The 13052-nt window shown below is 40.0% G+C and overlaps 2 protein-coding genes across 9 annotated transcripts in view; one reads left to right on the top strand and one right to left on the bottom strand.

The window, feature by feature from the left end:
- Positions 1-1301: 1301 nt before the first annotated feature.
- Positions 1302-13052, bottom strand: part of LOC143020964 (uncharacterized) — a 198534-nt gene continuing 186783 nt past the window's right edge. For 7 of the 8 annotated variants that reach the window (XM_076178008.1, XM_076178014.1, XM_076178013.1 and 4 more), the window contains 2 exons: positions 8529-8585; positions 1302-5814 (listed from right to left, as the gene is read on the bottom strand). In XM_076178008.1, coding sequence (XP_076034123.1) covers positions 5645-5814; positions 8529-8585 — 227 coding nt within the window. In that variant the 3' untranslated portion in view covers positions 1302-5644. The remainder of the gene's footprint in view (positions 5815-8528; positions 8586-13052) is intronic. The other variant, XM_076178009.1, reaches the window with a different exon arrangement.
- LOC143020965 (uncharacterized) lies at positions 8605-12454 on the top strand. Its single transcript, XM_076178015.1, has 2 exons — positions 8605-9328; positions 9372-12454. Exon 2 carries the CDS (start codon positions 10874-10876, stop codon positions 11372-11374), a length of 501 nt encoding a protein of 166 aa, XP_076034130.1. The 5' UTR covers positions 8605-9328; positions 9372-10873; the 3' UTR covers positions 11375-12454.

Consider the following 13052-nt stretch of genomic DNA (forward strand, 5'->3'; position numbering starts at 1 on the left):
TAGAATGTAGATTGAGAGAAGCAAGTAAATGCCTTGGGGGATTAAAAAGTGTAATGAAAAATAGACATTTGGGAATGGATGCAGGGAGGAGATTGTATGAAGGGGTGATTGTGCCAACAGCACTGTATGGGGCAGAAACATGGAACACAAGAAAGAAAGAGTTTGTGTTTGTGATGAAATGCCTAAGAAGTATGGCAGGGGTTACTAGGCTGGATAGAGTGAGGAACAAGGGGGCGAGGAGAGTGAGGGTAGAAAGGGAATTGGGAGATAGGGTTGAAAGGGTATTGGGATGTTTTGGGCACATGGAAAGAATGTATGAAGAAAAATTAATAAAAGAGGTGTGGAAACCAGAGGTAGAGGGAATGAACATGAAGGCGTGACCAAGGATAAAATGGATGGATGGGGTAAAATGGGCATTGGGAAAGAGGGGAGTGTCTGTTGAGGAAGGAAGGGAGAAGACAGAAGATAAGGGTGAGTGGAGAATGGTTGTGTATGATGCTGTGATGCATGGGAGTGGGTGGGTGAGGGAGTATGTGTGAATGATATTTTGACACAGCACAAAGGATTTTCTCCCTGTCATCTCTTTTTCTGCATGAGGTGATGGAGAGGGTAGGTCGCCGATTAAGTGAAGTGGCCTTGCTGTGGATGTGCTGCATTTTGCTGCATTGCTTCTGACCCAGGGCAGTGGGCGAGATGCAAGGATAACCCTTCATCCAGGAGGAACCAAAATAAGAGGGAGGGAGGGGGAGGTGAAAGGGAGTGGAATATATGGAGATGAAATGGGTGGGAGTGGATTTATGCTTTTGACTTTGGCTACCTCCCTTGTAAAGGGGAAGAAGTTGTTGGTATACATAAATATTTTTTCCTTTTCTTTCTTTGGTTGTGGCAGTGTTGGTGTCATCTGTCAGAGTTCCCTCCACACTGCTATTGGAAAAGTACATGTTGTCAGAGTTGTATTATTGACCATGCCATTATGAGAGCTAACACCCAGGGTTTGTGTTGGGTTGATCTGTTACATTCCATAAATAATGGCAAGCAGTTTTTGAAAATGCATTGCACTTATACAAAATTGGATGAACTTTAGGTATTACAGCATTGATCAGCAGGTTCTTTTCCTCAGTTACACAAGTGACTTCCTGTAGAATTTCATGATTAATATTTTCCATAAGGAGACAACATCCAAACCGTTTCTGTAAATGGTTGTTTGTAACATTAACCCAAACTTAATGTGTTCAAAGTGGTGCTGTATTTGAGGAAACTGGGTTATAACATAGTTTAACTTTGGTTAAGAAGATTCCCTGTACATATGAAGAATTGTATTTATGAATATAGCACAATTATAAATTTGATATAATAATGCTCTTACCTACACCCAGGAGCGCTATTTACATGTTATATACAATTTTGTTTGATCTGGCAAAATATTATATCCTACCTAGGGTTATTATTACAATGAGTCAAGGTGCAAGTACTGTACAAAATCACTCTATGACAGAGTAATGGATGAATAGATCGCTGAAGATGGGCAGCACAGATTGCCTCCTAACACACACCACCAGAAAAGAACTGGCTTACAATGTGGCAAACTTTGCACAAGAATGTGTGATGCAAAACAGACCCCCTATCCCATGTGCAAAAAATAAAATAAAATAAAATAAAAAATAATAATAATAATAATTGGTTTATATGGAGAACCTTTCACAACGTTAACTTCATTTCATTAATAAACTTAACTGATATGGGACTACCTCAAGAGTCTGTGATAATAAGGACTTGTGATCAATCTTTTGAAGAGAAGTTAAATAATCTGGATAAGAAGTGAGCTCCGATTGAGAACGGGTTCTAATGGGATTAAAAGTTACGCTAAAGGACAATGTGACTGGACGGGGGTTCAAGGTTAAATAGTACATATCTAGTTTGGGTAAGCTAGGTAGTTAGGGTGGTGATAAAGTATATATTTTTTCTAAATCCCCATCGATCACACAGGAACACTTAAAGAAAGGAAGTGGAAGCAAGCACAATATAATGGCTTGCTTTGGAGGATCCCAAATGAGGGTCAATTGGGTCCGCTGCATCCATGGCTATACCTATTTTGTACTTTCATATAGACCAAACATGGATGGCTGCACTCCACAATGTGAATATAGTAAACCAAAACCAACACCAGAAAATTCATCAACACATTAAATCCAAGACCTGGGCTGAAGAAACTGAGGTACAGGAGAGGAACCATAGGCAACCTTCAATGTAAAGCTGAGAATCTCTGCATGTGTAGGTTCTTCTGCTCCGAGTGCAACCAGCTGGCATGCGCTAGAACAGGCTTAAAAGTGCTCAAGTGTTGGATGGGGATTTTTGGAATAAAATAAACAAGTCTGGGTAGGTAAAGCTGGGCTTGGTTAGCAATTGGTGTTGCAAATAAGTGTTGCAAGCACATCCTGGCTTGCTGGCAGCCCATCCCCTTGATGCAGGGACAAGTGCAGCCCTGACTAGACTGTAAATAAGTTGGCAAGCAACACAAGGAGCGTAAGCACGAGAGGGATGGCAGGGTGAGAATACCAAATGTTAAAATCATCCTATGTAAATTTTAACCCTATGTCAATCACGGCAATCAGTGACGTCGCCACAAATAAAAATGGGTCCTTTCTCAAAGACACAGAATAGGTAAAGGATTGAAATACCGAACAATGAACCAATGTTATGCTCACTAGCTTTCAATACATGAAGCAGGTGGATTGGGGTCCTTGGAAAGTCACGTATGTGAATGTAAAAAAAATCAACATCTGTGACTATGGACGTCATGGGACCAATAACGTACCTGCATGTGGTGGCCCTGCACAGTGGGCATCCGAGAGAATCGTCTCCTTACCACCCATCTTCAAAACCCATCAATATATCAACCCCCATCAGGAGGTGCAGCCCAGAGGAGCTAACATAGTCTTCTGACTGGGCCCAAGGTTTCTACATCAACTTTTAACTATACTTCCTCCTCCACTTTTTTTCACACAAGGAGCTGACAACTGACGACTACTCCCCTTTTTACTACTACAAGCCATTGACATAGAAACTGTCTCACACTAACACAATACAGACAGCAGTCCAAAGCTTCTTCCTAGAGATTTAGGGGAGGGCCCAAGGACCATTGCCAGTCACTGCGGGGCTGCGGGTTTTCAGTCAGAGAGACACGAGGCAACAATTATCATCATTATGGACGTTATGATGGCTTGAGAAGAACCAGTCCACTGCTGATACTTTTCAAGATGCGTACAAACAACAACAGACATTCCAAACATTTTAGCCTCCTCCCAAATTTTAATTCCTTGTCCTCACACTTGTGTAGCACACACTACACTGGAATATCATTTGTCCATAGAAAAAAAAAATATTGTCAAAATAGTTTGTCTTCACCTTTTAAGCTTACAGACAGGAGAGGAAGGAAGGAATCTGCCATAAAAATCCAGTTAATATTAATAAATGAACACAACAACATGGGAAACAATTTCTAAATGCAGATTCTCCACCCTATATCACGACAACCGATCCCTTTTAGCACTCGACTAAAACTCAAGTCTCAGGTGGCAGCCAAACAAAAGATAATCTCAGACGAAAAGGAGTATGATAAAGCTCACTTCCATTCTTGCCTTCCAGCAGCAAATCATAAATGAAGACTGCCATCCAGCAAGCAAAAACAAAACAGCGTTAACTTGGGACCCGTTCTTACAATAGTCTGACCTGATATGTTTTCATCACACCAAATTGCCATGAGGAAACACGTCTTCCGAACAATGTAACCTTACCACAGCTTCCTGAACCCATGAGAACTAAACACCGAGTTTGAGCAGGCAGTTGGCTTCAGAAATGTTTTAGTGACAGCTTTTCTCACGGGAATGTATCAAGCAATTGGAACTTCAAGCTTTACCTCTTCAAGTAAAGAATCTTTGATGCAATTCAAAATATTCCTTGAAAAACAGTATGACATTTGATTTAATCACCAACAACCCTGAAACTAACAAAGACTTTGATGTACAACTCAAAATATGCCTTGGAAAACAACATTATATTTTGGTGTTGTTACCAACAACCCCATAATTAACAAAAAATAATAATAATAATAATATTGTATACATTTTCTATTTTTTTTTTTGCTTTCAAATGGAAATATCAAATATATAGATGTATAATCAACAAAATAGGTCTCCAAAGGACAATTTCTACTAAAATATTTGGAGCATGAATAATAATAATCAACCTGAACCACAATCAATTTATCATCCAATTACAACAGATTTACTCTGTGATTGTAATGCCTACAGAAATGGGAGTTTTGATGTGCCAACGTGCGTTGCTCTGCTGTACAACCACATTAACAATGGGTCATCATGAGCAGACAACCATGGGACCATCTTTTAAACAAAGAAAAATGTCTTGAGAGAGAAAAGAAGAGAAGGGGGGGGGGCATCTATATATATAATATATATATTTATTTTTTATATATATAATTGGCACTCTGGGGTCACTTTTTTCAGAAAAGTAGCAAGAATATGACCTGATTAGGCAATTAGGGCACACATCCAGTCATACAAAATATAAGGCTTTCACAAATGACATGGCTCCTAGTACACATTCACGCACGCAAAAACACTTCCGCACACTAAGGTTCACAAATGCGCACATTCACCATGACATACAAGAAATGATAGTAAACAACTTACAAGGTTTAATATTCTTATTTCAAAGTATCACATGTACTTATGTACAACCCCCCACAAGGAGGTTTTAAGAGTTTCTTTGTTAAAGGCACTTGGCACACTTGCCTTCACAACGTGGGATTCAAAGGTCACCAGACAATGAACACTTCAAACACGATGACAACTCTTCCCAAAGATGCTTTGGTAGACTTGCATGTTCCTCTGGAGTTATTGAAGACACTATACACTGGGTGAACTTCTATCTCCCGTTAAATGGTTTAAACTAATTTTCTTTCCTTCTTTTTCTTTCTTTTTTTTCTGTTCCTTTTTTTCAGCATATGATGATTTGAAGTAGATGGGTTGGGAGAGACGAGAGGAAGACCAAGAGAGCAATATTTTTTTTTTTTTCAGTCCCGTCATTTGCTCGTAACCTACAACCTTACCTTTATTTTCCCCTCAAATTTCCTTGAGAAGCAAGTGAGAGGTACACATATTCAACAGACACAGGCAACATGACTGTTGGTCACAAGTTACACATACATTCAACACCACCTGTGTACAAAATCTTTTTTTCTAACAAGTCAAATTTGCATAGATAGTCCTGCTCCGTCTCACCTCCTCCTCCTCCTCTTCTTCCCAAGTGACTACAACTGGAGTAGTATCCAAACTGTGGACCATTCACTTTTCGATAATTACACAAGAACTATGAATAATATTTTCATCAGTCCAATATTCCAATTTCTTTTGCAAAATAGTTAAAGCTATATTTAACATTCATGCCCAGGGCCATGAATGCTAAAGCAACGATGCCATCAGTTTAGATAAGAGTGTACCTTGAAACACATATGCACAACTAAACAAGGAACTAAAAGTTCAACGATTCCTTGCCGCTCCACACGTGGACACACACAAGCTAACACTGCAGACGGCAGCAGTCTGCAAAGCCGTTCTTGATGCATTCAACAATGAGAAGCCTCAGTGCCATATAGTTTGGCCCCAACTTGAAGATGGATGGGTGCATGGGGAGGAGGTGGGGGAGGGGCAGTGTGGGTGGAAAAGGATGGGTGGGGGGAGGGGTTTGGGGCACATGGGGGTGGAGGGGGAGCTCGCCTCTGACTGGTTGGCTTGGCTGTAAAGAAGAGGCAAAACTATTACATTCTACTCAACATAAACACAAATACATTGTGAAAGCAGTATTCAATTTGTAAACATGTAAAACATTATACACTAGGTTAATAATGAAGGCAATGCCATCTGCCACACAAAATAAAACGGCATAATAAGCAACACAAAACACGACTAACACCATTACCAATATTCAAAATTCATTGGTTCTGATGACCTCATCATATTAATGTTAGCCTAAACAAAGACAAAAAATAATTGAAAAACACAACAGAACTCTGCCACAGTGAGGTTTGCCAAGTCAAAATAAAATATCCTTTACTGTCTAGACCACATTGCAAGGGAAACAATAGGGAAGCAGTTTTATAGCATCAATTCCTACTACCACTGCAAGGAAAGCAAAGGAAGGTCGCACACATTACACAAAGTAGACACTAATCACAGCAGACATGTACAAAAATGCAGAACACAAAAAGCCCAGTTGCTATACGCTTACCCTAATGTTATCTACTTACTTGATAAGAAAAGAAGTAGTTGTGCTACCAAAAGCTTCAGACCTCTTAACATTCTGTTCGTACAGGAGAAACTATGGTGTTGCTGTTGCCAATAGCACAAGCAAATTGAAATAGCAAGTAACGAAACTTTGATGTTTGGTCCCACTTCAGGAATGCAATTTTAGTAATTAATATTTATACCTAAAAGTCTATTTTCTTGTGTTTCCTTGAACTGTTACACATTTTACTTAAGTGCCCAAATGAAGTTTTGTTAATTCTGGTGAAAAATTAAGCCCAGATACTTCATCAACACCATGTTTTGTTGGAAATAACATGCACAGTGTACAGAATACCATTAACCATTAGCAGCATGCACTAGCACTGTGGTGCATGCAGGAAGTGATTATTTCATAGTTCCTCTGTAGGGTTACCTAAAGGTTACTGGTCCTGGAATAATAAACAACTTATCCAAATTGTGATCTTATGTCAAACAATAATTTCGAGACTACAACAGACTAATATAAAGAATAAAAACAATTTCGACCATTCATGACTGCATTCTCCTTGTATGCTTTATTTTACGTTCCTTTCCCAGCTTATTACACATGAACAAGGTGAAACACAAGGGAACTAACACAGGTGAAGAAATTGGATGAATACAAGAACATGGACTAGGTTACAATGTAAGGAGTAGAGAGAAGGAAGGAAGGAAAGAAAGAAAAGAAAGAGAAAAAAAAAAAAGAGAGGAACAAACAGGTTGAAAGATATAAACATTCAATATGGAGAAGTTTGAAGGAGAAAAGTGTGAAGAAAACCAAGATGTTATAAACAATATAACAGTGGAAGTAAGTGATCTGTTTAAATTACTCAAGAAATTGAAACTTAGAATGGCCACAAGGCCAGATAAGATCTCAAGCTGGATACTGAAGAAAATGTAGAGAACAAACATTGGATAATGCACATCAAATGACTGCATATTCTTTGGAAGAGGGGAAAGAGCCATTAGATTGTATATCTGCAAATGTGGTACCAATATTCAAGGGAGAAAACTGGGATGTACTGCTAAGTCATAGACCAGTGTCCTTGACCATTATGCTAGGCAAAATGTGTGAATTTTTTTTATAAAAGATAGATGTATGAAATACTTTAGGAGAAAGGAATCTTGGTTAACAACCAACTTGGGTTTAGGATAGATAAGTCTTGTGTAACTGACCTAATACATTAGTAAGAAGAGGTGTGAAAAGCAGAGGTGGAGGAAGTGAGCTTGAGGGGACAACCGAGGATGAGATGGAGGGATGGGGGTGAATGGGGTGTTGAGCAAGAGGGTAATGTCTGTTCAGCAAGGAAGGGAGAGGCATGAGATAGGGATGAGTGGAGGGTGACAGTGTATAGATGATACTGTTATTCATCTCTTTATCTATGAGGTGCTAAGATGAAAGGGGGGAAAGGGTGGTGGATGGGAGTGGAATGGGTGGGAGTAGGTAGCCTTTGACTTGGCTACCTCCCCTATAAGGTGGAAAAACTCTTGGTATACAGATGGATAGAAGTTTGATTCATCCCTTCATCCATGAGGAGCTAAGATGAGGGGGAAACAAGACTGGTGGATGGGAGTTGATGGATGCCTTTTGACTTGGCTACCTTCCATGTAAGCCTTTGGTACATAAATTCGTCCCAGACTGGAATATCCGTAAATGGTGTGGTCACCACATCTAAAAAAATATATAAGAAGAGAGAGGAAGAGAGAGAGAGAGAGAGAGAGAGAGAGAGAGAGAGAGAGAATGGCTTTCATACACAAATCAAAATATATAGAACATACACCAGTATACTAGTGGAAAGGATATACTTAAGTATACACTCATTAAAGAATTGTTCATTTCATCAATGTTTGATGCAATGTACTTGCTACAACTTTGCAGACAATGCCAGAAACTATGACACTCACACAGGAGGGCAATTGTAAATCTTTGTGCTCAACATATACTTTGCATGCAAATGTATTAGGAGTTTTGTCTACTCATTCCACCAAGCCTTAAAATGTATCCATGCGTGTTTCTTAAGGATTAAGCAGAGAAATGAACACACAATAGAGTATGAGTAATGCAAACCCAAAAACATGAACACACACATACTCAAATAAGTAAACCCAACCACACACGTACACACTCACACACACGCAACCACACACACAGGGATAAAACCAACTGCCCCTTTGTGGCAGCCTTGCCTTCACAAGAGGTGGCAGCAGGTCTTCGGAAGGAGTTGAAGGGGAACGTGGGATTCTCTGCAATGTAAGAGGGGGGAATCGTTCAAAGTATTCTTGCTGTGCATTATGGAGATAAGGGCCAAGGAGACTCGAATACGAAAGGTATGAAAGACTACTTTCTTTAATAGTCCAGATAACAATAAAGCAAGTCATCAATATAGTGCATTCAATAATAAAACTAAAATACATTACTTATATCTAAAGAACTCAAACACTTACAACTAACTAGTTGTAGCAGCTGAAAATAAAAAGCTTATATGTGTAATTACAGTTGCAAAGATGTCAAACTAGTATATACAGTATATTTTGGCATATGAGATGACCTTCAAATCAAACAAGGCCCAAATTTCTGACTAAATTTCATTATCTTAGCTCGTATCAGTGATGTAAGATATAGCTATCTTGCTATCTACCTATATCAGCTATTCCCAAACTATGGGTTGCGACCCAAACATGGACCGCGAAGTGTTCGAGAATGGGTCGTAAGACCTTGTTAGAAAAAAAATAATTTCAATCAAAAGCTTCCCTACACTTGTGTTTTCAATAAAAGAAGACTTTCGAAATTGCTTTTTGATGCTTGGGTCGCCACATCTTCACCAGATCTGGATTTGGGTCACGGCCAAAAAAAGTTTGGGAACCACTGATCTATATACTGAGGGGTTCTCCCCTCTTATAAGGGAGGTAGCCAGATAAGGGAGGTAGCCAGGCAAGGCATGCACCCACTCCCATTCCCTCTCATCTTAGGGCCCCTTTCACACTAGGCAACTAGTGACGGTCACTAGTTGCCTAGTGTGAAAGTCTCAGGCAACTGCAAGTCTCAGGCAACTGCAAGTCTCAGGCAACTGCGGGCAACAGCCATAGCCTGTTGTGCAACCGGGCTTCCGCAGTGACATAGTGTGAAAAGCTCAATTTAAAATAATGGTAGGCAACTAGTGACCGTCACTAGTTGCTTAGTGTGAAAGGCCCCTTAGCTCCTCATGGAGGATGATGGTCTAAGATGATCCTTAAATTACCAAACACCAGATTAGTGACAGATCAATACAATGAATTAAATACCTTGGCTGTAATAAAGTTACCCCTTCATGTACTGTCTATTAATTGTCTTGATTTGTTGACAAGTTATTAGTGAAGCATAATATATGATAATACTGAATTACAGTCTTTAGTAGCAATAATTTAATGAAGGTAAATGGCCAATTAATATATGTACCATACATGCTATGTTACATATTTCAAGTCAAATTTTAACGTCTCTGTTTTTGTATCTTGTCTATAAGACAATCTCCTCACTTGTGGCATTCTGTGGATAACTTGCGTCTCATCTCATATGCCAGATTATACAGTATATATCATATACTTGATATATTAAACTGGAAGAATTGAAAAACCTTAAGCTTTGGTAAACACGAGGTAATCCAAAAGTATCCAGACTGTAGATGTGACAGAACAGAGAACAAACAATAACTACATGCATGGGCCCACTGTTGGTCTTGCTGACATTTCTCATTCTGTCACCTACCAGGAGTCTCGATACTTTTTGGTGATTATTATACAAGATGCTGAACTTATGTGGACTCTACATGCTGTGTGGCATTGGCACTTAAGGACACTAATTCCTGTATTTGGCACTGCCTCCATAAGATTCGAAATAACAAGGCACAATCCAAAATTAAACCAGAATGGCTGCCGAGAACATAGGAACCTTTCATTTATATCACCACTAAAGCAACTCAACTCAGTGTGATATTTACACGTGTTAAGCAGGATGACATCCTTAAAAATAAATTCTTCAAATTAATGCAAATTGTAATTCACTTATGGGAGAGTTTTGGGAATGATGATATTCAAATGAAATATATATATATATATATATTTTTTTTTGGGGGGGGGGGGGGTGATAGAATTTATTCAGATTAGGAATGGCTTTTAATGGAAGGGGAATAATAAGCTGATATTCTCCTTCGCAGCTCCTCTGCTCTCAACCCTTACTGTGACACCTTACAGGAGAAATTTAACCATCTTCATTCTTAACACAAAGAGAAAGAAAGAGAAAGAACAAGAGAGGGAGAGGGAGAGGGAGAGGGAGAGAGAGAGAGATCATCTAGAGTTAGAGTGAGAGAGCGAGAGAGAGAAAGAGATAGAGAAATACAGGGGGTCACTGCAATTCGACCGTTCGCAATTCAAATTATCGCAAATTCGACAGTAGCTAATTTATACCCAACCCTCAAGGTTCGACAGCCAGACTCGACAATTCGACATTCAAATCTCGCGCGCCACGCACCCGGTCGAATTTGCTGCCATTCCCGATGCGCCACTCTGTCTCACTCTCGCCCCAGCCATCGTCGAGGCAAGCCACGCTCCGCTGTTCCACCACCATGCCGAGCAAATCCACCTCCGGCCCCACCCCTAAGAAACACACTTTCCTGCCTTTCAAAGATAAGCTTGAGCTTATAACAAATTGTGAGGCAGGTATGGCTCATTCTGCCGTTGCAGCGGAAATGGGTGTCCCGAGATCAACAGTACCAACGATTTGGAAGAACAGGGACAAGTACCGCCAGGCCGCTGCATCAGCATCTTCCACGACTTCCCTTGTTCTCCGTGGCTCAAGGGACTCCCGTCTCGACATGATGGAGGACAAAGGACATGTTGATCAAGTGGATAGAGGACAGGACACAACGCAAGATACCAATCAGCATGGGGCTCGTGCAGGAGCGTGCCTTGTCACTGTGGGAGGACTTGCAGGCCACAACATCCACCACCAAAAATGTACTGTACAGCAGCTTAATGTGTTTAATAAACAAAATTAGATAAAAATGAAGCCTTTAATATTACTGATTTAGTCTAAGTTAGTGTTTTTTAGAGGTCATAGTGATATTTTGGGGGGGTCTGGGCTGGAGGTCAGTCCCTATCCCCCCTAATTACAATGTATTCCTATGGGAAAAACTGCATCATGATTTGACAGAACCCAGGTTCGACCGATGATAGACCACCCCATCCCTGTCGAATTGCGGTGACCCCCTGTATCTACCTTTAACACCAAACACCTTATATAGTTTAAATCATTTCACCAGTTTTACTCTACCATCTAATAGAAATTTTCTTCACAAAACAAATCTATACCACATCAACCAGAACAAATTATCATCAATGTGAAATATGAAAAATGCATATATACATATACCAAGGAAATGTGGAATGCAAAATTCATACTTCAGAAGATACCCTGAACAAAGCCTGGTAACAATGGCCTCCATATCCTATCATAGGTCTGGAATGTGGCTGAAGTATTTTTTGTTATCAAAGAATGAGCACCTAGGATTACGATGAGCATACAACTAATACTAATGCTCCTACTCAGGACTACTTAAGAGAGGTGAGTAGTTATGTGCTGTCATGCCACTTGCCTCTTAATGACAGATGGAATGACAGATTTGTGACACAACAGTGCAACATTCTACTCCTGTGGAATCCCTAGCACCAGTACCATGGACGTGTGGATACCCATTACACACATCCTCCTCCCCCTCCTCTCAAAAATAAAATTTCTTGCTAACTGTATATCATCAGACTAAAACTAATTCTAAAACACTTAGCCCTTTCTACTTCATTAAACTTCTTGTAACCTAATGTGTATGAATTTTTTTTCATTTTCTTTACTGTGTATGTACGTTTACCTAATTGTCGTATACAAGAAAGGAGCAACACTCATTGGCTCCCGTCTCCTACTCTCCAATTTTTTCATACCCTGAAATTCATGTGTGTGTGTGTGTGTGTGTGTGTGTGTGTGTGTGTGTGTGTGTGTGTGTGCACGCATGTGTGACATTGTGTGTGTACATGTGTACATATGTATTGTTGTGAAAAAATTCACACAATCTTAGAGCAAATGGTATGTAAAATAATTAATCCTTTAACTAACTTTGTGATATGTTCACAGAAAAATGACAATGAAAAAGAAGAAAAAGAGGAAGATGAGACAGAAATGGATAGAGAGGGGAAAAAAAGAGAGGTAGGTGGGGGGAGGGAGGGAGGGATGGAGGGAGGGAGGGAGAGAGAGAGAGAAAGAGGGGGAGAAGGGACAAGGTAAGGGACTGGGAGGGAAAGAGGAAAGGAGAGAGGGAGAGAGAGGAAAGGAAAGAGAGAGGGAGAGAGAGAAAAGGAGAAAAAGTGGGAGAGAGGGACAGGGAGGGAAAGTGGCAGAGCGGGAGAAGTGAGGCAACAAGATGAGCAAGATAATCAAGTATTTAATATTTTCTATTCTATTGTAAATCATGACTTAGACAGACCCCTCCTATAATAACAGTAATAATAACTGTTGCCCCAAGTTTCCTTAACTGGGAACCCAAAGCCCCATAGTGGCTGGCAACGATCCTCAAGCCTTCCTACAGATCTCCTTCAGAAGAAATACTGTAATATTGTCTGTGTTGTGGGACTATTTCTACGTCACTGGTTTATAGTAGCACGTTAGGGCCAAGTGTCAGCTCTCCT

This window comes from Oratosquilla oratoria, chromosome 41 (assembly GCF_046742065.1).
Source record: "Oratosquilla oratoria isolate Oo_2021 chromosome 41, ASM4674206v1, whole genome shotgun sequence".
Classification (NCBI taxonomy): Eukaryota; Metazoa; Arthropoda; class Malacostraca; order Stomatopoda; family Squillidae; genus Oratosquilla; species Oratosquilla oratoria.